This window comes from Geotrypetes seraphini, chromosome 7 (assembly GCF_902459505.1).
Source record: "Geotrypetes seraphini chromosome 7, aGeoSer1.1, whole genome shotgun sequence".
Taxonomy (NCBI): Eukaryota; Metazoa; Chordata; class Amphibia; order Gymnophiona; family Dermophiidae; genus Geotrypetes; species Geotrypetes seraphini.
In genome coordinates, this window is record NC_047090.1 from 185,614,862 (window position 1) to 185,641,175 (window position 26,314).

General features: G+C 48.9%; 1 protein-coding gene across 1 annotated transcript in view; it reads left to right on the forward strand.

The window, feature by feature from the left end:
* The window catches only part of LOC117364292 (phospholipase B1, membrane-associated-like), a 95,078-nt gene extending 75,569 nt beyond the window's left edge, over positions 1-19,509 (forward strand). The window contains exon 7 of the mRNA XM_033953350.1: positions 19,399-19,509. Within this exon, the coding sequence (XP_033809241.1) occupies positions 19,399-19,503 (105 nt within the window). The 3' untranslated portion in view covers positions 19,504-19,509. The remainder of the gene's footprint in view (positions 1-19,398) is intronic.
* The last annotated feature ends 6,805 nt before the right edge of the window (positions 19,510-26,314 follow it).

Here is a 26,314-nt window from a genome sequence, read left to right on the forward strand (position 1 = left end):
ACCTCTTTGCCCTCGAATGGAGGGGTTGTCCTGAAGGATGTCCAGGACCGAAGACTAGATTTTGTCATGAAGCGTCTTTTGATTCCGCTGTGACAGGAGTGTGAGCTGCAGCGGCCACTTCCTTCGTCAGGATCCTGAGGAGGTTGTCCTTCAGGATCTCGACTTCCAGGTTTCTGAAATGAATTATTTGGCAGACGCACTCTATGATATTTTGAAAGTTTTTGCTAAGCTGGGAGCTTATTCAGTTTCTGCTAGGAGAATGTTATGGATTCACCAATGGTCGGGTGATTCTTCATCCAAGGCTACGCTGAGCAAATTGCCTTTTAAAGGTTTGCTCTTGTTTGGCCAGGGTTTGGATGACCTGATGACAAATGGGCAGGACCTTAAGCATAATGCGCTTCCTGGCTCTATACCTCACCTGACCAGGGGGAAGGGATGGCCGAATTATCGTCCCTTCTGGAGAACCTCACAGTACGCAGGATCCCCTGCGGCGGGCAGTGTTTTGGAACATCCTACAGACCTCGCTTTGGAGGTGCAGTGCACCAGCAGCCTTCCAACTCTTGACCTGTCCCTCCAAGAGAAAATTATGATGCCAGGTCTCTGGTGAGGCCCCCTGCCCCTGAATCGGTGTATGGCTTTTTGGCCTTCCTTCCAGAATGGCTAAAGATAACCTCGGACCAGTGAGTCCTAGAGATACTCAGGGATGGTCTTCGACTGCAGTCCTTCCGGCCGCTGGCAGACTTCTTTCTGTCCTCTCCCGAGGGAAATCCGGACAGGGCCAGCAATATGCACACTACGGTGTGCCAGTTGCTGGATCAGGCAGCCATAGAGCCAGTCCCAAGGGATTACTTGGGCTTCGGAATATACTCGATTTACTTCTTCGTGCCAAAGAAGGACTCTGATGATTGCAGACCAATTCTGGACCTGAAAGCAGTGAATACATTCTTGCGAGTTCTGCGTTTCTGGATGGAAACGGTGCATTCTGTCATAGCAGTGGTTCCCAGGGAGCTTTTGGCTTCCTTGGATCTCATGGAAGCATATCTCCACATCCAAATTTTCCCAGATCATCGGAGGTTCCTGAGGTTTCATGTTCTCAGGAGGCCTTTCCAGTTAGCGGTGCTCCCTTTCAGTTTGGCATCGGCGCCCAGATCTTTTACCAAGATCATAGTGGTGGTGGCTGCCCATTTGTGATCTCTGGGTGTGCTCGTGCATCCGTACCTCCACGACTGGTTGATCAGAGCTCCCTTGTGGGCACAGGGCTGTTTGGTGGTTCGCCAAGTGGTGTCTTTGCTGAAACGTCTCAACTGGGTGATCAATCTGAAGAAGAGTCGCCTCGAGCTGACCCCAGGACTTGGAGTACCTGGGAGTCCGGTTCCACACGGGTCTGAACCAGGTATTTCTTCCATAATCCAGAAAACTCAAACTCAGGAGTGCGATTCGGGACATGTTAGCGATCTCGGCCCCGAAGGCCTGGCAGTACCTACAGTGTTGGGTCTCATGGTGGCAACCACAAATGTGATTCCGCGGGCGAGAGCTCGCCTGTATCCGATTCAGTTTTCACTTTTGATGCGGTGGAATCCCCAGAAAGAGGTGCTGGGGGTGAAGCTGCCTGGTGGGCAGCGGCGTGCAGCAGTATGTTGTAGTGGTTGAACCCAGTCACTCTGAACAAAGGGGTCCCTCTGCAGGTCTTGGACTGGGTGATCCTAATCATGGACGCGAGTCTCTCCGGCCGGGATGCATGGTCGGTCCTGGTCCAGGGCCACTGGATGGCGCAGGAGAGCAGATGGTCCATCAATCGACTGGAGCTGCGAGCGATCCAGTTAGCTCTACTGAGATTTTAAGGGTGTCTCTGCCAGAAGGCTGTCTGTGTGTTCTCGGACAATGCAATGGCTGTTGCCTATGTCAACCGTCAGGGGGGTACAAGGAGTCTCCTGCTGGGCTTGGAGGCTCAGTTACTCTTTGCTTGGGCAAAACGATATCTGTTGGCCTTGTCCGCGGCTCATGTGGCTGGCATATACAACGTTCAGACAGACTTTCTCAGTCGTCAGACTCTGGACATTGGAGAATGGTCCCTGTCCGGGCTGGCATTAAAGACCATAGTGCGCTGTTGGGGTTGTCCTACCTTCAATCTGACGGTGTATTCTCAGAACAGATTTTTCAGCCGATGATGGGAGGTTGGCAGCGAAGGACTCGATGCTCTGGTTCAACCTTAGCCTGAAAGGAAACTTCTGTATGTCTTTCCCCCATGGCCTATGATAGGGCGAGGTCTAGTGATCCTTGTGGCTCTGGACTGGGCCAGGGGACCTTGGTATGCAGACCTTGTAAGACCTCGGAGAGGGGTCTGTGTCTTCCTTGCCATCGGAGGTTGCTCAGGCAGGGGCCAATTGCACTTTAAGATCTGGACCGCTTTGGTCTTTTGGCCTGGCGGGCAGCCATGATGGCCAGGGGTTATTCCTCTGAGGTTTATCGCCACGCTCCTGCAGAGCAAGCGGTAATCGACTGTATTGGCCTACGCAAAAGCCTGGAGGTGTTTTTAGGCTTGATGTGCAGGGGGTCTGGTGGACCCTTTGGTACCGTTGGTGGCTCATGTTCTGGACTTCCTGCAGGCTGGCCTCAGGAAGGGTCTGGCAGTCTCTTCTCTACGTGTTCAGATTTTGGGACTCTCCTGTTTAGGGCCCTCTTCGTTCAGGGGTCCTGTGGCTTCTCACCTGGATGTTGTCCGGTTCTTGAGGGGGGCTGGGAGGCTGAGGCCTCCCTTGTGACTGCCTTGCCTGTCATGGAACCTGACTCGTGCGCCCTATGAACCCCTGCATGGGATTTCTCTGTATGATCTTACCATTAAGACTGTCTTCCTGGTGGTGGTCACATCAGCAAGGCAAGTGTCAGAGCTTCAGGCTTTGTCATGCAGAGATCATTTTCTTCGCATCACGGAGTCTGCAGTGATTTTGAGCACTGTGCCTACTTCTCTTCCAGAAGTCATTTCCACTTTCCACATCATTCAGGAAGTTCTTTTGCCAGCCTTTGTTCCTTCGGGTTCCAGTTCTCAGGACCATGTTTTGAGGTCTCTGGATGTATGGCATCTCATTTTGAGACACCTAGAGGTCACTTACAACTTCCGTCTGTCGGACCATCAGTTTATCCTGGTAGGCCCTGCATGTCAGGGTTGACCTGCTTCCAAAGCTACCATTTGGATACATGCGGCCATTTCCACGGCCTATGTGGCGGTGGGGAAGAAGCCTCCCCTCGGGGTGGAGGTTCACTCTACCAGAGGAATGGCTTCCTTGAGGGCTGAATCTCATGTGGTCTCGCCTGAGGATGTTTGTTAGGCGGCCACGTAGGCTTCCCTTCATACCTTTTCCAGGTTTTACATGCTTGATGTGGCGGCTAAGGGTGATACGGCCTTTGGCATTTCTGTTCTCGCAGCGGGCTCATTGAGCCCCCGCCTGAGATTTGGGACTGCTTTGATACATCCCTCAAGTTCAGCCTCCAGAGGGATTGTACAAGAATGAAAGATTAGGTTTCTTACCTCTGCTAATCTTCCTTCTTGTAAATCTTCTCTAGAGGCTGAACTCCCGCCCATCTGTTTTGTCCAATTCGTAGGTCACCTCTTCAGTAACTAGTAAGCTGGATTTCTGTCTTTGACCAGCCTCACCAAGAACTACATGCGTATTCCCCTTTGTAAGGTTTAAGGGTTGATGGGGGTTCCCGAGGGGGGGAGGGGGGCCCCTTCTGATTTTCAGGTTGTGTCTACGTTCCATAAATTTCCTTTGTTTTGCAGTTTTATAATGTTTACATTATGTGTTTGATTACAGTTGGCCTTTTTTGATCGTAGTTTTTAGTGTAATAATTTCTTGAGCAGAATTGACTGGTAGCGGGAGTTTCCGCGCTCTCTCTTTCTTTTCTTCTGTTTCTTGTTGTCATAGATCTACCTGGCTTTTCTACTAACTAAGCATGACAGGAAACTCCCAGACAGGAAGCCCAAAGGGGAGGGATCAAGTTTTAGTAGCCATGCAGCAGAAGCTACCAGACATACAACCCTCTAGTTCAGCCTCCAGAGGAGATTTACAAGAAGTAAAATTAGCAGAGATAAGAAGCCTAATCTTTCATTATCCCAGGACAAGCAGGCAGGTATTCTCACTAGTGGGTGATGTCATCCGACAGAGCCCCGATACGGACATCTTGAAAGCATGTCTTGCTTGAAGAAACTTAGAAGTTTCGAGATGCCCGCACCGCGCATGCGCCAGTGCCTTCCCGCCCGATGTACCAGGCGCGTCTCCTCAGTTCTTTTCTTTCCGCGGAGCTGAGAAGTTGTCTTCATTCTGCGCTGACTGAATTTCAGGGTTTTTTTGCCTTCTTTAACCCGCGTTTTTGTTTATTTCTTTAAATTTATTTCAACTTTTATTTTATTTAAAAAAAAAAAAAAAGTTAAAAATTATTTCTTCCGGCGGTTCGGCCGGGCCGGCCTCGTGGCTGCGGCCTAGCGGCTTCGACCTTGCAGCGTCGATTTTCCGGCCTATGTCCCGACCAATCACCGGTTTTAAAAAGTGCAGCAAGTGCCAGCGTGCGATTTCGCTGACGGACCCGCATCGACGCTGCCTTCAGTGTCTTGGTCCGGAACACGTTCCGAAATCGTGCCGGCCTTGTTCCACGCTCACTGCGCGCTCGTTTAAGCGGCGCTGCTTGCTCTGGGAGTCGATGTTCAAGATGGAGACTGCCAAAGACATCTCTGCTGCTGCGGCTGTTGAGGTTTCGCCGGTCCATTTGAAACCTACATCTGCGACTCCTGCATCGAGCATCGTGAAGCCAGCATCGTTTGCCCCGGCTTCAGCTTCGAGTTCTGCATCGGCGCCTGCCTCCGTCTCCTCGGTTCAGGTACCGCCTTCCACTGTCCCTCCCGTGGTCATCAAAGTGCCTAAAGCTAGCAAGCAGAAGCACTTGGCCACGAAGGAACGCGAAGACCGTGCAGGAGGACCCCCTTTCGGTGCGGATCCCTCCATATCGGCTTCGCTTCGATCCCTGCTAGAAGCTCAGTTTGTCGAGCTTATGCACACTATGGGACCCCGGCTTATCGCCAACATTCAGGGTGAGATTCCCACCCCGGTTTCAGGGGGCGGTCCGCCCCCTCCCCCTCCTCCTCGTCGTTCGATCTCTCTGCTCGACGAGGGGGATCGGCGGAGGGCGGCGGAATCCTCCAGGAGGGCTTCCCTTCCTGAGATGCCGCCTTTGGAGCCCATCACACCTCCACGACAACAGGGTGCTAGGGCGGCTCCTGATAATCGTAGTCCTGGGCATACTGCATCGCAGGAGGAGTTCTTCCGCACTCCATGCCAGACATGGGTGGCGGTGCGTGAATCCGCATCTCTGCCACCTCTGCGATCCACTGCATCGAGTCCTATCCATTCCTTTGAGGCTTCGAAGGATCAATCGATGCATAGAAGATCTCGTTCTCCGTCCCGTCACCGGGAGGGGCATCGATCTCGGCACTCTTCTCGGCACTCCTCACGTCATTCGGAGGTGTCTCCGCAGAAAAAGATGCAGCGTTTGGGGTACTCCTCGTCGGATGTGTCCCAGCCAGAGGGGCCAGAATACGAGGAACCATCTACCTCCTATTCTCCATGCCGATCTCAGCTCTCCCTGGACCCGGAGGCTTCCACTTCTTCTAGTCCGTCTCGTCGGCCGGCCTTGGCAGACCAACTGTCTTTCTCATCCTTTCTCCGACAGATGGCGGATGACTTGGATGTGACTTTGGACACTGGGTCCAAATATTCTAAAGAGTATTTGGATACCATGCATTTGCCTCACCCTCCGGCGGAGACTCTTCGGCTTCCTCTACATAAATTGCTGGACCAGACTTTCATGCGCTGTTTTGAGACACCGTATTCCATACCTGCAGTTCCCAGTAAGCTGGATGCTCGATACCGCATCGTTCACCACAAGGGGTTTGAGGGAGCTCAACTTTCTCATCAGTCCCTTCTGGTCGAGTCTTCTCTCAAGCGTTCTCACCCTTCCCAGGTCTACGCTTCCGTGACTCCGGGCAGGGAGGGGAGAACGATGGACAAGTTTGGTAGACGTATCTACCAAAACTCGATGATGGCGACTCGAGTGCTCAATTACAATTTTTTCTTCTCTTCATATTTGGATTTCTTCTTGCCGGTGCTCCGCAAGTTCATCCCTTTCATCGATGCTCAGGCTCGTTTCCAGTTTGAGGAGGTGGTGGCGACCCTGTCCCAGTTGCGGCTGCAGCTGATGCAATCCTCCTACGATGCCTTCGAGCTCTCGGCACGTGCTGCGGCCTGTTCGGTCGCCATGTGTCGCCTGGCCTGGCTTCGCACTATTGATATGGATCCGAACCTCCAAGACAGACTTGCTAATGTGCCTTGTGCGGGAGCGGATCTGTTCGATGAGTCTATCGAGACTGTTACTAAAAAGCTTTCGGACCATGAGAAGTCTTTTCAGTCTATTCTGCGGCCTAAACCGAAGCCTCAGCAGTCTCGTCCCTCTAGGCCGCCTCAAATCTACCAGAGGCATTATCAACCGAGGCAGACTCCTCCTGCGAGACAGCCTGCGAAGAGGCAGCCTCCACAGAAGACTCAACAGAAGCCTCAGATGCCGGCTGCACCCAAGGCTACTCAGCCTTTTTGACTCTCTTCCAGGGAGCATAACCGACGTTCTGTCTTCCCCTGTTTTTCCCATAGGGGGTCGACTCCATCATTTTTATCATCGATGGGAGTCAATCACCTCGGACCTGTGGGTCCTTACCATCGTAAGAGAAGGATACTCTCTTCATTTCCAACGGGTCCCCCCGGACCACCCTCCAAGAGAGTATCCTTCCAGCTTGACGCAGACCGCTCTTCTCCTCCAGGAGGCTCAGGCTTTGCTTCGGCTTCGGGCCGTCGAGCCGGTCCCGTTGGATCAGCAAAACCAAGGGTTTTACTCCCGGTATTTCCTGGTCCCAAAGAAGACGGGCGATCTGCGGCCCATTTTGGACCTTCGAGTCCTCAACAAGTTTTTAGTCAAGGAACGGTTCCGTATGCTGACCCTTGCCTCGCTCTACCCCCTCCTCGAGCAGCACGATTGGTTATGCTCTCTGGACCTCAAGGAGGCCTACACTCACATCCCGATTCATCCGGCCTCCCGCAAGTTCCTCATATTTCGGGTGGGACATCTACATCTGCAGTATCGAGTGCTTCCATTCGGCCTTTCCTCGTCGCCCAGAGTCTTCACGAAGTGTCTGGTGGTGGTGGCCGCTGCACTCCGGAACATGGGTCTCCAGGTGTTTCCATACCTCGACGACTGGCTCATCAAGGCACCGTCGGCCCAAGGGGTCATTTCGGCGACCTTGACTACAATTTCTTTCCTGCAGAACTTGGGCTTCGAGATCAACTTTCCCAAGTCACATCTTCAGCCCACCCAGTCTCTCCCCTTTATCGGGGCGGTACTGGATACCATCCAACTTCGAGCATTCCTTCCTCCTCAACGCATGGAGGCTCTTCTTCTACTCTGCCAGTCGGTGTCTTCTCGCCAATCCATCTCAGCGAGACACATGATGGTCCTCTTGGGTCACATGGCATCCACAGTTCATGTGACGCCTTTTGCCAGACTACATCTCAGGATTCCTCAATGGACCTTGACATCTCAGTGGACTCAGGTGTCCGATCCGTTGTCCCGCCACATTGTGGTCACTCCTGCTCTACGGCAGTCTCTTCTCTGGTGGATGACCTCTTCGAATCTATCCAGAGGTTTGCTGTTTCACTCTCCTCCCCACCAGAAAGTTCTCACGACCGATTCATCGAACTATGCATGGGGAGCTCATCTGGATGGTTTTCGCACTCAGGGGTTCTGGACCAGTGCGGAACGACTTCATCAAATCAATCTCCTGGATGCTCAGAGCCATCTTCAATGCTCTCCAAGCTTTTCAACATCTGCTTCACGACATGGTGGTCCTAATTCGCACCGACAATCAGGTCGCCATGTATTATGTCAACAAACAAGGGGGCACGGGCTCGGCCCCTCTTTGCCAGGAAGCTCTTCGAGTGTGGGATTGGGCAGTCCGCCACAACACCTTCCTCAGAGCTGTCTACATTCAGGGGAAGGACAACGTCTTAGCAGACAAGTTGAGTCGTCTTCTCCAGCCTCACGAATGGACTCTCCACTCCGACCCCCTTCATCAAGTCTTTGCACGGTGGGGGACGCCTCAGATAGACCTCTTTGCAGCCCCCCACAACTTCAAACTGCCTCAGTTTTGCTCCAGGATATACACTCCTCATCGCCTCGAGGCAGACGCTTTTCTACTGGATTGGGGGAATCGCTTCCTATATGCGTTCCCTCCGTTTCCTCTCATTCAAAAGACTCTAGTCAAGTTGAGATCAGACCATGCCACCATGATTCTAATTGCTCCTCGGTGGCCCAGACAACCTTGGTTCTCCCTTCTACTTCAACTCAGCTGCAGGGAGCCAGTACTTCTTCCAGTGTTTCCTTCACTACTCACTCAACATCAAGGTTCACTACTTCATCCCAATCTGCAGTCCCTCCACCTGACAGCTTGGTTCCTTTCAACATTACTCCTCACCAGTTCTCTCAAGCAGTGAGGGAGGTTTTGGAGGCTTCAAGGAAGCCTGCTACTCGACAATGCTATTCCCAGAAATGGACTAGATTCTCTTCCTGGTGTATTTCCAATGCCACAGAACCTCAGCGTGCTTCACTATCTTCTGTATTGGACTATCTTCTACACCTGTCTCAGTCTGGTCTCAAGTCTACCTCCATACGAGTCCACTTGAGTGCTATTGCGGCGTTCCATCAGCCTCTACAGGGGAAACCTTTGTCTGCTCATCCTGTGGTTTCTAAATTTATGAAAGGTCTTTTCCATGTCAACCCTCCTATCAAACCTCCTCCTGTGGTTTGGGATCTCAATGTTGTCCTGTCTCATCTTATGAAGCCTCCGTTTGAACCTCTCAACAAGGCTCCACTTAAGTATCTCACCTGGAAGGTGGTTTTCCTGGTGGCCCTCACGTCAGCTCGCCGGGTCAGCGAGCTTCAGGCCCTAGTGGCGGATCCACCGTTCACTGTTTTCCATCATGACAAGGTGGTCCTTCATACTCATCCAAAATTCTTGCCTAAAGTGGTCTCTGAATTTCACATCAACCAATCCATCGTGCTTCCAGTGTTCTTTCCAAAGCCTCATTCTCATCCTGGGGAATCTGCTTTGCACACTCTGGACTGTAAACGTGCTCTAGCTTTCTACTTGGATCGCACAAAGCCACACAGAACTGCTCCTCAACTTTTCGTCTCCTTTGATCCAAGCAAGTTGGGACGACCTGTATCGAAGCGCACCATCTCTAACTGGATGGCGGCTTGTATCTCTTCCTGCTATGCCCAGGCTGGATTATCCCTTCCCTGTAAGGTCAGAGCCCATAAGGTCAGAGCAATGGCAGCCTCTGTAGCCTTCCTCAGATCGACACCAATTGAGGAGATTTGTAAGGCTGCCACTTAGTCCTCGGTTCATACATTCACCTCTCATTATTGTCTGGATACTTTTTCCAGACGGGATGGACAGTTTGGCCAAACAGTGTTACAAAATTTGTTCTCTTAAAATTGCCAACTCTCCCACCATCCCATTGGGGTTAGCTTGGAGGTCACCCACTAGTGAGAATACCTGCCTGCTTGTCCTGGGATAAAGCAATGTTACTTACCGTAACAGTTGTTATCCAGGGACAGCAGGCAGCTATTCTTACGTCCCACCCACCTCCCCTGGGTTGGCTTCTCAGGCTAGCTACCTGAACTGAGGAGACGCGCCCGGTACATCGGGCGGGAAGGCACTGGCGCATGCGCGGTGCGGGCATCTCGAAACTTCTAAGTTTCTTCAAGCAAGACATGCTTTCAAGATGTCCGTATCGGGGCTCTGTCGGATGACATCACCCACTAGTAAGAATAGCTGCCTGCTGTCCCTGGATAACAACTGTTACGGTAAGTAACATTGCTTTCCAGATGCCAGGGAAGAAATGTAGGGGGGTTAGCACCCAAGAAAGGGATCTGGTTGTCATTGTAGACAATACGATGAAACCTTCTGCCCTGTGTATGGAGGCAGCCAAAAAAAGCAAACAAGATGCTAGGAAATATTTTAAAAGGGATGGTTAACAAGACTAAGAATGTTATAATGCCACTATCGCTCTATGGTGCGACCTCACCTGGAGTATTGCGTTCAATTCTGGTCTCCTTATCTCAAGAAAAATATAGCGGCAATAGAAAAGGTTCAAAGAAGAGCGACCAAGATGGTAAAGGAGATGGAACACCTGTCATATGAGGAAAGACTAAAATGGAGAGGGCTCTTCAGCTTGGAAAAGAGATGGCTGAGGGGAGATATGATTAAAGTTTACAAAATCTTGAGTGGAATAGAATGGGTGCGAGTGAATCGATTTTCCACTCTATGAAAAATTACAAAGACTAGGGGACGTCCAATGAAGTTACAGGGAAAGGCTTTTAAAACAAACGGGAGGAAACATTTTTTCACTCAGAGAATAGTTAAGCTCTGGAACATATTGCCAGAGGATGTGGTAAGAGCGGATAGCGTAGCTGGTTTTAAGAAAAGGTTTGGACAAATTTCTGGAGGAAAAGGCCATAGTCTGTTATTAAGACAATGGGGGAAGCCACTGCTTGCCCTGGATTGGTAGCATGGAATGTTGCTACTCTTTGGGATTCCAGAACCTTGCTATTATTTAGGATTCTGCATGCAATCTTGCTACTCCTTGGGTTTTGGCCAGGTACTAGTGACCTGGATTGGCCACCATGAGAACGGGCTACTGGGCTTGATGGACCCAGTAATGCTGTTCTTATGTGAGGTCAGATGCTTATGCACGGTGAATAGACAGTCCTATAATCAAGGATGTTTGAACCATGAGTTGTTGTTACAGGCCAAAGCACAAGTGACTCTGAACAAAGGGACAGAGAGGAGGAGCTCACAAGGCAGGGGGAGGGGTGCAAAAGAGAAACCAATAGGAACAGAGCTTAGCACCAGGTAGCAAAGAAAAGGTAACACCTTGCTGACCTTGTCAGGGCAAAGGTATAGAAATAACCAGGAAGTCTCTCCAGACCAGACCAGGACCCAACCAAGTGCATTAAGATGTATCAATGCTGTAGAGCAGAGATGGTTTAAGGTTGAAAGCCTACTTAGAAAAAATAGAAAATGCAGGGTTGTTCAGTTGTAGAAGGTTGTCTGGAATTGTGGTCAATTTAGTTCTTGCAGAATTAGTTTTGTGTGACCTGCTGCTTTGGTAGATTAAATACTGAGTGCTGGGAGATGCACAGGGTATGATATGACATCACAGTTAGTTCTCAGTCTTCACACATTGGTAAGAAGGAACAACTCGTGTGTCTGGACTGGTCTGGAGGGACTTAAGGAAAGAAAATTAGCAAGTTAGACCTACTTTAACCTTCCTGGGCTATAGTATCATGAGCCTTATTTACCATTACTCAAGGTTTTTGTATCCTCTTACATAGTAATTGTAGCATAATAATTGTAGCAAACCCAAGCAAAGAAGAAGGACCACAGACAAATCGAAACAAAAGCACAAAGTGGAAAACAAGCCTCTGGATGTCCAGGAGAACGAATTTATTCAAATAGTCAATTAAAATCCAATAAAAGCAACCTCAGGATTTATTTAGGTATGAAATGTGTCATTTAGTCATTGTAGCAACAGGTCCTGACTAGGGCTACAGACTGAATCTCTCTCTGAAATTCAAGCTAACATGGACCTTAAGTTGGCTATTAAGTGTAGATGAGTGATAGCTGAGGCACCCTTCTCCAGGTCTAGGACGATTCATTGCGGCTGTTTCAGCATGATGAACTGGCCGCAATGAATTGTCCAATTTCAGCATTTGGGGGCAATGCCCACCAACACCCCCCCCCCCCAATAATTCTGCACTATCCCCCTCCCACACCCCAAAATTATACCCTCCCTTTCTCCTCCGTATTTGCAATCTAGCACCTTTGTGGTTGCTGGCAGAAAGCCCAGGACCTAGGGGCAGAAGCTGCTACCAGAGCTACAGTACGGTCCATGTAATCTATCCTCACAGATGGGATCGGAGGCCAATCCAGTTGGGAGGAAGGACACAAAGCCTAATCCTCTAACCTCTACCAAGATCAGCAGGTGTGAGTTAAGCCCTAGTTTGGAATTGGAATGGGATGATTCATTGCTGTGCTGAAACGTTCTACGATGAAACGGATGCGATGAATTGTCCCATTCCACCCATCTCCCCCTAGAGATCGTGAACACCAGCTCGACAGCATCAGGCTGCATTGCCAGAGGTTGAGGTTAGAGCATATAGTGCAGTTGGTTTTAAGAAAGGTTTGGACAATTTCCTGGAAGAAAAGTCCATAGTCTGTTATTGAGAGACGTGGGGGAAGCCACTGCTTGCACTGGATCGGTAGCTTGGAGTGCTGCTACTCTTTGGGTTTTGGCCAGGTACTAGGAACCTGGATTGGCCACTGTAAGAATGGACTACTGGGCTTGTTGGACCATTGGCTATTCTTATGTTCTTATCTTCAGTCCTGTCCCCAAATATAGTTTTCTTCCTGTATAAGCCACTGGGATGACTCCAGTTATGGCAAGCGGAGTTATAATTATGCTGACCCAAATTCTGGTACCTTTCTTCTGTCTTATCTCCTTCCCCATCTCAAATCGTCACCTTCTTTAGCAATCTCCAGACCAGTAGAGGTTAATCTTTACAAATGGGTATATATCCAATCATGACCAGCAGGTGGAGACTGAAAACAAAACTGTGGGACAGTATATAATATACTCCCTTCTCTATTTACATCAGTCTTCTTTCAGTCTCCAGCAGGTGTTGAGTAAGCTGTACCCATCTCCCTTGGTAGGGCTTTTGGAATTTGTTTGGAGTTTTTTTCTAGTCCCTGTTTTTGGCCGGACAGAGTGTTTGGGGGTTCGTCCGACCTCGGGGGTGTCAAACCCGGCGGGTCTCGAGCAAGATCCCTCCCCCCAATTCCTCCATCTCCCCACATTTTTTTAGAGGAGCCTCAGCAATAAGCGTTGCCCCCTAACTCAAGCAAGGCATATTGCTTTGAGAGCCTGTGGAGTCTGTTCTGGAAAAAAAAAAAAATCCTGAGGTAGTGCTGGTCTGGAAGGTTGTTTCCCTTTAAGAAAACTGTATTTTACTGTATTTTTCATCTAACCGGCACTTTATTTCTAGCTAGGTCGCGTATGGAGCAATGAGCACTTCGAAAGGGAAAAAGTGCTCATTGTGCTCCAGACGCGAGGCACTCGCGGCCGGCCTGTGCAAGTGGTGTTCAGGCCGGTGCGGTGGAGGAGCTCCGTTGGCAGTGGCTGCAGGCGCCCAGAGCTCCCCGCCGATGGTGCCTCGCGAGTCAGCTGGTCTTCCCCAATCGCCCACGGAGGGATTCCCCAAACCATCGACGGTCGGGTTGTAAGGGATTCCCTCTAAGCTGATTTTTTGACAGCTGATGCCGACTTGCCTGTTTTAGCGGCTGGGACTGTTCAGGCTTCTCAGCCACTACAGGCTGTAGAGGGAACTTTTTGGCGGGAAAGTCGCCATTTTCTCAGTCTGGGCCCTCCATTTTGTCTGCAACCTCAGGTGACCTTCCCCCTGTATTGGAAAAACAGGGGCAGATAGTCCCTTGGGACGCCCGGGGTTTTTTCCCCTGATTGTATTTTTTCTTTATACAGAGCCTATTTTCAGGCAGCTGAGGATCCCGGATGCACCCAGGGGGTTTCGGGGAGTGGGGTTTCCTCTTGTGGCTTTGTCTCCCTCGTCTGATGTGGCGTCCCCTCCTCCGCCCTCGTCCAAGCGCCCGAGGGTGTCTTGGGATGAGGATTTATGGTCTGAGGAGCATGTCAGCCTGGATGAGGACCTGGACCCTTTTGAGGATTTCCAGGATCCTCTCGAGGGGACGGCCGCTGGCGGTGGGTTGTCGGTTTCCCATCCTCCGGTGAAGAGGCGTCCGTGGTGCGCCTTTTTCAGAGGGATGAGCTACCAGACCTGATTCAACAGGTTTCATTGGTGTTGCGTTTTGAGGATGTGCCACCGGAGACTCCGCGTGTGGAGGGCCCTCTACTCAGGGGGATCCGAACCGTTTCCCGCTCTTTTCCTATGCATCAGGATATTCGGGATATTGTACTGTCACAGTGGAAAAGCCAGAGGCGCCGTTTCGGTTGGCACGCGCCATAGCTCATTTGTATCCCATCCCGGAGGGGGATCGAGCTATGTTGAAGTCACCAGTGGTTGACGCGGTGGTCTTGGCGATTTCTAAACGGCATACTGTGCCTGTTGAGGGCGGTTCTTCCTTGCGGGACTCTGAGGAGCGCAAGTTGGATACCATTCTTAAGCAGAATTTTCAGGTTTCTGCTTTTGGTGTCCAGGCGGCTATTTGTGGGGGGCTGGTGGCTCGCACCGTTTTTCGGTGGGCTGAGCGTGTCCTGGATCGGGAGTCTGATGACTGGTCCTTGGTGGATCAGAAGGTGGCGATGATTGAGATGGCTTCCTCGTTCCTCTCGGATGCTCTTTGAAGGGACACATATCATGTACCTTGGTAGTTTTCCTTAGGCAATGTTTTGAAGCTGTAAGAAAACCAGACCCTGTTTATTTTTTCTTCTCTGAAATAGTACAAGGACATTTATGTTTGAAAAGATATGTTCTTAACTTGTTGTGAGGTGAATTCAATTGTTTTTTATAAGCCGTATTTGCAAACAGCTTTAGATTAGAGGCTTTGCTGGCCAAGGCTCTTCTGACCCTTTGGACTCCAGTCATGAGATAGAAACATGCTGATTTCTTTAAAGTTTCATGTGACCTGCGTCCATATATGGTTTGTGTTTACGTCACATGCTGACACATGCTGGCAACACTAATTCATGTAGAATGATATTAAAGAGATGTAAAGCTCACAATAAAATTGGACATGTTTTGGAAGATAATTTCTGGTCTTTAAGATATGTCCCCAGGTGCACCTGACCTCCAAATGACAGACACAGAGAAAGTATGGGGCAGGAATTGGGACCTAATCCTTTTCACTCTTTATGACTTGGTGTTGATCCCGGCTAAGTCTATGGCCTTTGGCATGGCCATGAGGCGTATTTTGTGGCTTTGCGCTTGGTTGGCGGATGCAGCATCCAAAGCTAAGCTTACTAAATTTCCCTTTCGGGGGTCTTTTCGGTTTGGAGAGGACTTAGATAAGTTGCTTCTGACTCTGACGGACTCAAAGGTGCCCCGTCTGCCTGAGGACCATGCCCGCCCAGCGTCTCGGGGTGGCACTGCCCGGGGGCGTTTGCGGGAGTTCCACAAGTATCGCCCTGGACGTGGGGCTGCTTCTTTCCCAGCTCTGGGGTTTTCCCAGGGTCGGTTTTATCGGCGCATGCAGTCCTTTCGGGGGGCTCATCGGGGGGCAGGGAATCCCTCTGCCGGTTCCCCCGCTTCCCATCCTGCACAATGACTCCTTTCCGGTGCCCCCTTTGGTTCCGGTGGGGGCCCGGCTGTGCAAATTTTTTCCCAAATGGGCCAAGATCACATCCAATCAGTGGTCCTGTCTGCCTGAGGACCGTGCCCGCCCGGCGTCTTGGGGTGGCTCTGCCCGGGGACATTTGCGGGAGTTCCACAAGTATCGCCTTGGGTGTGGGGCTGCTTCTTTCCCAGCTCCGGGGTTTTCCCGGGGTCGGTTTTATCAGTGCATACAGCCCTTTCGGGGAGCCTGTCAGGGGCTGAGAATCCCTCCGCCGGTTCCCCCACTACCCGTCCTGCACAATGACGCCTTGCTGGCGCCTCCTTTGGTTCCGGTGGGGGCACGGCTGTGCGAATATTTTCCCAAGTGGGCCAAGATCACGTCCGATCAGTCCTGGAGGTGGTGCGGGACGGTTATGCCCTGGAGTTTGCATGCTCTTGCCGGATCTTTTCCTAGCCTCTCCATGTCAGGCGACTTGGAAGACGCAGGCCTTTCGCCAGACCCTTCAGCGCTTGCTAGATCTCAGAGCAGTTGTTCCAGTGCCCCCTCAGGAGTGTGGCACCAACAGGTACTCCATTTACTTTGTGTTGCCCAAGAAGGAGGGGACCTTTCGGCCCATCCTGGATTTGAAGAGGGTCAACAGGGCTCTCAAGATTCCCTCTTTTTGCATGGAAATACTGCGGTCGGTCATTCTGGCGGTTCAGCCGGGGGAGTTTCTCACTTCTCTCGATCTGACGGAAGCCTACTTGCATGTTCCCATTCGAGCCTCTCATCAGCGCTTCTTTCGCTTTGCGATCTTGGGTCGGCACTATCAGTTCTGTGCGCTTTCCTTTGGCCTAGCCTCGGCTCCCCGGAATTTCACCAAGGTGATGGTGGTCATCACGGCAGCCTTGCGGTCAGAGGACATTCTGGTGCACCCCTACCTGGACGACTGGTTGATTCGGGCAAAGTCGTTGCAGGAGAGCTCCCGGGTTACGGCTCGGGTGGTGGAGTTTCTCCGGTCACTGGGCTGGATGGTCAACCTTTCCAAGAGTCGGTTGGTCCCAGCTCAGTGTCTGGAGTACCTTGGGGTTCTATTCAACACCTCCTTGGGGAAGGTCTTCCTGCCAGAGGCCCGGGTGAGCAAATTGTAGTCTCAGATTCGCCTTCTTTTGGCGTCCCGGTGATCTCGGGCGCGGGATTTCCTCCAAGTCTTGGGGTCCATGGCGGCGTCCCTGGACGTAGTGAGGTGGGTGCGGGCCCACATGCGTCTTCTTCAGTATGCTCTGCTCCGGAGGTGGTCACTCCAGATACACGGTTTGGACGTCCCTGTCCCTCTGCGAGGCTTGGCGCGCTGCAGTCTTCGTTGGTGGCTCCAGACTTCTCATCTGGTTCAGGGGGTGAGTCTGGATCTCCCACAGTGGACGGTGCAAGTCTCCTTGGTTGGGGGGCACAGTGTCTAGGTCACTCAGCTCAGGGCCTCTGGTCCATGGAGGAGGCATCCTGGTCGATCAACATGTTGGAGACCAGAGCGGTCCATCTGGCACTGTTGGCCTTCCGCTCCCTTTTGTTGGGCAAGTCGGTCAGAGTCCTGTCGGACAATGCCACGGCGGTGGCTTATGTCAATCGTCAGGGGGGCACCAAGAGCACTCAGGTGGCTCATGCTTTGGGGCGGAGTCCCACCTTCTGGACCTCTCGGCCTCTCACATAGCCAGGGTGGAGAATGTTCAGGCAGACTTTCTCAGTCGTCACTTCTTAGATCCCGGAGAGTGGTGTCTCAGCTCCGTGGCCTTTCAGTTGATAGTGCAGGCTTGGGGTCAGCCCCTGATGGACCTGATGGCCACAAGTGGCAACACCAAAGTGCCCCGCTTCTTCAGTCATCGCAGGGACAGTCTAGCCGAGGGTCTGGATGCTCTGGTTTGAACCATGGCCAACGGAGGGGCTGTTGTACGTGTTCCCTCCGTGGCCATTAGTGAGCAGAGTTCTTTTCCAAATTGTGCACCATCCGGGTCTGGTGGTTCTGGTGGCTCCAGATTGGCCTCGACGTCCGTGGTATGCGGATCTGGTGAGGCCTCTGGTGGCGGATCCTCTCCCTCTGCCTCTCTTGGACGACCTTCTGACACAGGGTCCCATTCCCATGTTCAACCCATCTCTCTTCTGTCTTACGGCTTGGCTCTTGAAAGGGGTCGCCTTCGTAAGAAGAGGTATTCAGATAAGGTGATTTCTACGCTCTTGGGGTCCTGGAGGCTTTCTACCTCTCGGGCTTATGTGCGGGTTTGGCGTCTCTTTGAGGTGTGGGGTCAGGCGTGGGGAGTGGTGTCTTTTTGCGCTTCCCTGCCTACCATCCTAGAGTTCTTGCAGGCTGGCCTGGATAGAGGCCTGGCTTGGTCTTCTCTCCAGGTTCAGCTTGCGGCCTTGTCTGCCTTTCGGGGGTTAGTGACAAGTCAGCGTTTGACAGCCATTTCTGATGTGATACGCTTTTTGCGAGCGGCCAAGTTGCTCAGGCCTCCCATGCAGCCCTCAGTTCCATCTTGGGATCTCAATCTGGTTCTATCTGTTTTGGTGTGCCCGCCTTTCGAACCGTTGGGCAGCTGTTCTTTGAAGGACCTTACTCTGAAGGCGGTCTTTTTGGTGGCCATTACTTCCGCTAGGCGTGTTTCTGAGCTACAAGCTTTCTCTTGTAGGGCTCCCTTTTTGGAGTTTTCTAGGGAGCGGGTTATCTTGAGGCCTGTTCCTTCCTTTCTGCCGAAAGTAGTTTCTCCTTTTCATGTCAATCAATCTGTAGTCCTCCCGGTCTTGGGTAGTTGGGAGGGCTCTTCTGAGCAAAGACAGCTGCGCAAGCTAGATGTCGGTCGGGTTCTTCGCTCTTATGTGCAACGGACCCAGGATATCAGGAAATCCAATCATCTTTGTCCTTCCGGCAGGTCCTCGCCGGGGATCTGGCGCTTCTAAAGCTACTATTGCGCGCTGGATCAAGGAGACTATTGCTTCGGCTTATCATCTGAGGCAGAAGCCTTTTCTGGAGTTTCTCAAGGCTCATTCCACTCGGAGTCAGGCGGCTTCTTAGGCTGAGTCGTCGCTTGTGCCTCCCGTGGACATTTGTAAGGCTGCGGCTTGGTCTTCCTTGCATTCCTTTGTCAGACACTATCGGGTAGATGATCAGGTGCGTCGGGACGTGGTATTCGGTGAACGTGTTCTGGTGTCTGCCCTTTGGGGGTCCCGCCCTTAAGAGGGACTGCTTTGGTACGTCCCATTCGTAAAGATTAACCTCTACTAGTCTGGAGAGTGCTAAAGAAGGAGAAATTAGGTTCTTACCTGCTAATTTACTTTCTTTCAGCTTCTCGAGACCAGTAGAGGTCCCCACCCTGTCTGTTATTGTTGTGTTGGGGCTGTTGCGTGGGCAGTTTTGTTTTTTGCTGCGGGTTCTAGTATTTTTCTAGGGCCGGGGAGTATTAAAGAACAGCGGCTGTGGCTCAGCTGGCTTAGTTGGCGAGCTGTGGGGACATTTTTCCCTCTGCATTTTCCAACAGTTTTGGGTATGTTAGTTGTTACTCCTCTTCGAAGTATTGTTATTTCTGTTTCCAGTTCTTCTGCTTGGCTATTCGGCAGACTGATGTAAATAGAGAGGGGAGTATATTATATACTGTCCCACAGTTTTTGTTTTCAGTCTCCACCTGCTGGTCATGATTGGATATATACCCATTCGTAAAGATTAACCTCTACTGGTCTGGAGAAGCTAAAAGAAAGTAAATTAGCAGGTAAGAACCTAATTTCTCCTTTCTGTCCCATTCCCTTTCTACTTTGTGCTCTCTGTGAAATAAAACCCATATGTTTCTGCTGGTTTTTCATCATTAAGAAAAGAAATGCCAATAAATTTTCCAAGTGCTCATTGAAGACATAATGCCTTGCTTAACTTCATCCTGTATACTAATGCTTTAATATTTATTTTGGAACAGTTGCATCCATACCTCTACACCCGGAAATCTCTGGCCTCTCTTGCATTGAATGGCTCTTACTCCATCATCTTGCTCATCTTCATCTTAGAATTAGGATTTTGGTGATTCCTGAAGGATCCTCATCATGGAGTATCATCCCCGTGTAAAAGTAAAATTTTGCAGCAAGATATGTATAGGGGGCTGCTAGCAGGCTCCATTTTTTTGAGGACTGCACCGATGAACACCCATCAGGGAATTAAGAACTACAAGTCCCAGCATGCACCACAATAAAACCAGGACTTTGCCAAAATGCCCTGAATAAATACAACCTTATGGTAACACTACTTGGTTGTTGATTAAGCATTACATTTAAGAAGGATCGTGTTATGGCTAGAAATAGGGACATTCATGAGATCGTAACTCATCCTCGTGCATTCTCAGTTGCAGGTCCACAGTTGTGGCATGTGCTGCCTGAGGGATTACTTCAGAAAGGGTTTTATTGTATTTTGCAAGAAGTTGAGAACTGTTGCATATACTTGAATTTTGATGTTAACGCTTTAATATTTACAAATGTAGGTTTATAACTCAGCTAAGGATAGATGAAACATAAATATATTTGATGGACTGAATGAACAATTCTATTGTGTATCAATAGAAACAGGAACATCAGTTGCAGATGTCCTGATTTTGTCCCTGCCCAGTTCTCCTGATATCCAACCGACACTTTGCCCTTCCCCCTGTGCCTTTCTACCCCAGGCCTACCCTACCTCCTCCTCTTCCAGCTTGCTTTCAGTTCAGTTAACACAGTGGTCTCAAACTCGCGGCCCGCCAGGTACTATTTTGAGGCTCTCGGTATGGTATCATAGTCACAAAAGTAAAATAAAACCGTTTCTTGATCATATGTCTCTTTAGCTATAAATTACAATATTATTATTAAGACTTAGCAAAGAGGAAAGATTTATAAACTATAAAGAGTTTTATCTCATGCAAAATTGTCATTTCTTTAATAAGACATTAACTACTTTTTTCTGAGGCCCTCCGAGTACTGACAAATCTAAAATGTGGCCCTACAAAGGGTTTGAGTTTGAGACCACTGAGTTAACAGTAGCAGTGGTACAAACTCTCTTCAGTAACAGGCACTTTGTGAAAATAAAGCGGGACATGACATGAGGCCTTTACTGTACTGCAGCGAAAGGTACATGTGCTGGTTAAAGGGTCAGTAGCCGGGTAGCAAATCTACCCATTCCAAAACAGCCTTAACGCTCAGGACTCATGTGCCAACATCCCTCTTAAGAAAAGGCGGCACTGCTTTTCTCTTACTGAGCACTAGAGAACCAATGGGAAAACAGAATAAACCAGCTTGCTACAGATCCCTACCCAGGATATGATGGCAGAATGAGACAATAAAACACAAGTGATAATCGCGCAGTGGCCCATTTTGGGAAAAACAAGTCAGACATACCAGTTATCAAGGGGATAGAAGACACAACAGATATTTATTAGACAAACTCGACATGGACCCTTGTTTGTTCAGTAAATGTCTGTCTTCTGTCCACTTGACATCTGATGTGTTTAAACCAGTATTTCCCAGAATGGACCACTGTGTGATTACAAGAACAGAAGAACTCATTCCACAAGAGAATTACAACAAAAACAGTCTTTAATGTAAAACTTGGAAGCTGGACTCAGCTATTTTTGTGCACTGTGTGGTTACCACATCATCTGATTGGACAGCACTGACCCTCCTGTTGGCGATTCGTTCCTTTGATGTTGGCAGGACCTGAACAAAGTGCTGTTGTATTTAAGACACCTTCCACCCAATATGAAAGCAATATTTAGTCAGCCAGGAACAGCTCCTGACCAGCTAAAAAGCACTAAGCCATCTAACCGCTAATATCAGCTGACTATCTCCCACTGAATATCCCAGTCAGCGGCTTGCCCAGGAACAAGCTATGTCAGGTGATATTCATTGGCCGACCTGCTAAGTTTAACGGCCAGATAGACCTGCCTACATCCAAGGTCTAGCTTTGGCTGCTGTGACTTAGCCAACTCATATAGGCTTGGCCAGCTACATTAAAATAGACCAGAAATTCTATGCCAGCCACCGGATACGGCCCTAGTATTGAATTTCCAGGTTCACTGTCAACTGAGGGAGGTAGCGTGGCTGACTCCCTTGTAAATATCATTCATTTGAATACAGTTGTATAGCTAGACAGAACATCTTCATTCCCCCCTCCCCGCTACTTTTATGGATAACATGGGGCTCTCACTATATCATGATGCTTAAAATTCACTGCAAGGAACTTATATGTTAACCCCCTAATTCTATAAATTGCACTTAAAGTTGTGTGCATACATTTGTGCTCGTAGCTGATGTACATGCAAAACTCAATAGACCTAATTAGCGCTGATAATTGTAATTGATACCTCATAATTGACATTAATTGGAGTTGATTGAAAGTTACACACACAGCTATAAAAGTTAGATTAATTCCACATTGCATGAAGAAATATTTTCTCCAATTGCATGCCCCCTAGACCTTGTGTTTTTGGAAAGAGTAAACAAGTGATTCCGTTCCACTCAGTATTTTATAGACCTCTATCATATCATACGAACATAAGCAGTGCCTCTGCTGGGTCAGACCAGAGGTCCATCACGCCCAGCAGTCCGCTCACGCGGCGGCCCATCAGGTCCAAGACCTGTATAGTAATCCTCTATACCCCTCTATCCCCTTTTCCTTCAGGAAATCATCTAATCCCTTCTTAAACCCCAAAACTGTACTCTGACCTATCACCCTCTGGAAGCGCATTCCAGGTGTCCACCACCCTTTGGGTGAAGAAGAACTTCCTAGCATTGGTCCTAAATCTGTCCCCTCTTAACTTTTCGAATGCCCTCTCATTCTTGTAGTATTCGAAAGTTTGAAGAGTCTGTCCCTCTCCACTTTCTCTATGCCCTTCATGATCTTGTAAATCTCTATCATGTCCCCTCTAAGCCTCTGCTTCTCTAGGGCAAAGAGCCCCAGTTTCTCTAGTCTTTCAGCATATGAAAGGTTTTCCATACCTTTTATCAATCTCGTCGTTCTTTTCTGTACCGTCTCGAATATTGACATATCCTTCTTAAGGTACGGCGACCAATATTGGATGCAGTACTCCAGATGTGGGCGCACCATCGCCCGATACAACGACAGGATAACTTCCTTCGTTCTGGTTGTAATACCTTTCTTGATTATACCTAGTATTCTATTCGCCTTCTTAAAGGCCGCTGCGCACTGTGCCGAGGGCTTCATTGTCTTGCCAAGCAGTACCCCCAAGTCCTTTTCTAGGCTATTTTCACCCATTACCAGCCCTCCCATCATATAGCTGTACATCGGTTTTCTGTTTCCTACATGCAAGACTTTACATCTCTCCACGTTAAAGTTCATCTGCCATTTATTTGCCCACTCTCCCAGTTTGTTCAGGTCCCTTTGTAAATCTTTGCAGTCCTCTTTAGTCCTGCAGTGGTCCAAGCACCGACCCCTGCGGAACTCCACTTGTGACCCTTCTCCAGTCCGAGTACTGACCCTCTCATCTGTATTTTCCCATCCCCTTCACCATTGTCGTCGCCCTTTTCTATACCTTTTCTATGTAATTCTTTTCTGAGATACAGCTACTCCAAAGAACTGCCATTCAAGGACCTCAGAGTAGGAGATCATCCACCCCACTTAATTTGAACCATTCCCATAAACCACCAAAGATAAGCATTGATCCCTTCCCTACACTTTCATAGCAACAACCTTTATCAAATTGAATCTTCTTCCCTATCTCTTGTCTGACCAGTTAAATGTCAGGTCAAAGGGAAAGGAGATGAGATTTGATATACAGTCAATTCCGCTTAAGTGCAAGCCCTTTGGACCGGTTTGCCACGTGCACTTAAACGGAGCGTGCATTTAATCGGCGTACCATGTGAAGAGAGTCGAGCACTGTCATTTTTCTCGTGAGATCAACAGCTCGGGGGCAGGATTCCGTGTTAGCATCAGGTACCACGTGGGAGATTCTGGAGATGACAGCCTGGAGGCCCGAGCGAGTAGGCATCATTCCTTTCTTTTTAAAGGTTTGGGAGTCTGGGGGGAAGGGCTTGGAGTTGATGAGTTCCCTTAGACAGCAGGTTGGGATGGGGGGATTTAATAAGAATAGCATTAGACATCAGGGATACAGTTTAAGGAGAGAGGGAGGCCGATTAGTCCTGTTGGCTGGTGCCAGTCTTGTTGAGGGGGCAGGGGCACAAGACACCAGGGAAATCAATATTGAGGGGAGAGACTGCAGACTACTAATGCCTTTTTTTAAGGTCTCCCTTTCTCTCAGTGCCTGAGCCAATCGCAGCTCAGGTAGTGACAGGAAGGATGACATTTTGCAATGAGCTGTGGATTACTGCTGCGATTTCAACACAGCAGTAATTTGCATTCTTATTGCTTGTATATGTACGTTTGCATGAGGATTTCTGCAGCCTCTTGGTTAGGCATAAGTAAGCAGGATAAAAAGGACAGTTTCAGTCTACAATTTACCTTACAGAACTCCTGCACACAGCTGTGGGAAAGCACTTAGGAGGTTTCTCCAAAATGCTGTGCCAGACAGTATAAAAACGGACAGTTTAATACATTTTATCTGTTTGAAGTTAGACTATAACTTGTTTCTTTCAGCTTCAGTGGTTTCATTTACAAAATCTTTCTACCGTTTTCCCTAAGCATACGTGGCCTTGACTAGGTTCCACATTCTCTATCTGGTACGTCTCACTTCTCAGTCTACCCTGATAAGGCGCCTCTGGAAGCAAACAAAGCTCAATTTCCCTCTCTTGCTGGCTCTGGGTTCACAGAGTTCATTTTTCCCATTCCACATTCTTTCTGAACATCAGGGTGTAGCCATAATGGAATGAGCCTGGCAAAATGCCCACAGCTGCCGGCGGTTGGGGGACGGTGTCACCCACTGCCTCAGTTCCAGCATTCTGATAATTGCTGCTGCAGTGCCAGCACTCAGAGGAGAAGTGGGGGAGGCCATCATAATTTCTCTGCCCAGGGTCGTTTCCTCCTAGTTACACCATTGACATTGGCTGGGAGGGTGTAGATGGGCTGGAGTGAGCTTTGATGGAGACTTCAGTAGTTGGAACCTAAGAACAGTACCGGGCAGAGCTTTGGATTCTTGCCCAGAAATAGCTAAGAAGAAAAAAAACATTTTTTTTTTTTTTTTTAATTGAATCAGGTGAACCTTTCCGGTCTTTATCTGCTGTCATCTACTATGTTACCATGGCTGACCAAACATGCCTCGACAATCAATTTGTACCTTCATTTAATCTTTTGTAAACCGCATAGAACTTCACGGTATTGCGGTATATAAACTGTTATTATTATTATTACATACATGCCTGGACCAGATGGTATACTTCCCAGAGTACTAAAAGAACTCAAACATGAAATTGCTGACCTGCTGTTAGTGATCTCTAACCTGTTGCTAAAATAATCTGTAGTACCTGAAAATTGGAGGGTGGCCAATGTTACGCCAATTTTTAAAAAGGGCTCCAGGGGAGATCCGGGAAATTACAGACCGGTAAGCCTCACTTCAGTGCCGGACAAAATGGTGGAAACAATTATAAAAAATAAAATTGTGGTACACGTAGACAAACATGATTTAATAAGACGGAGTCAGCATAGGTTCAGCCGAGGGAGATCTTGCCTCATCAATTTGCTTGACTTCTTTGAAGTTGTGAATAAACATGTGGACATAGGTGAGCCGGTTGATATAGTGCAGTGGTCTCAAACTCAAACCCTTTTCAGGACCACATTTTGGATTTGTAGGTATTTGGAGGGCCTCAGAAAAAATAGTTAATGTCTTATTAAAGAAATGACAATTTTGCATGAGGTAAAACTCTTTCCTTTTGGCTAAGTCTTAATAATAATATTGTCATTTATAGCTAAAGAGACATATGGTCAAGAAACTGTTTTATTCTACTTTTGTGATTATGATAAACATACCGAGGGCCTCAAAATAGTACCTGGCGGGCCACGAGTTTGAGACCACTGATATAGTGTATCTAGATTTTCAGAAAGCTTTTGATAAAGTTCCTCACGAGAGGCCCCTGAGAAATTTAAAGTGGCAAATTAAGGTGGCAAAGTTCAGTTGTGGATTAGGAATTGGTTATCGGATAGAAAACAGAGGGTAGAGTTAAATGGTCATTTTTCTCAATGAAGGAGAGCAAGCAGTGGAGTGCCGCAGGGGTCTGTACTGGTACCGGTGCTATTTAACTTATTTATAAATGATCTGGAAATTGGAACAACAAGCAAGGTGATTAAATTTGCAGATGACACTAAACTGTTCAAAGTTGTTAAAATGCATGTGGATTGTGAGAAATTGCAGACAGGCCTTAGGAAATTGGAAGACTGGGTGTCCAAGTGGCAGATGAAATTTAATGTGGACAAATGCAAAGTGATGCACATTGGGAAAAATAACCCGAATCACAGGTTGCTAGGATCCACCTTGGGTGTTAGCACCACAGAAAAGGATCTGGGTGTCATCGTAGACAATACAATGAAACCTTCCACCCAATGTGTAGCGGCGGTCAAAAAAGCAAACAGGATACTAGGAATTATTTAAAAAGGGATGGTTAACAAGACTAAGAATGTTATAAGGCCCCTGTATTGTTCCATGGTGTGACCTCATCTGGAGTATTGTGTTCAATTTTGGTCTCCTTATCTCAAGAAAGATATAGCGGCACTAGAAAAGGTTCAAAGAAGAGCGACCAAGATGATAAAGGGGATGGAACTTCTCTCGTTTGAGGAAAGACTGAAAAGGTTAGGGCTCTTCATCCTGGAAAAGAGACGGCTGAGGGGAGATATGATTGAAGTCTACAAAATCCTGAGTGGAGTAGAACGGGTACAAGTGGATTGATTTTTCACTCCGTCAAAAATTA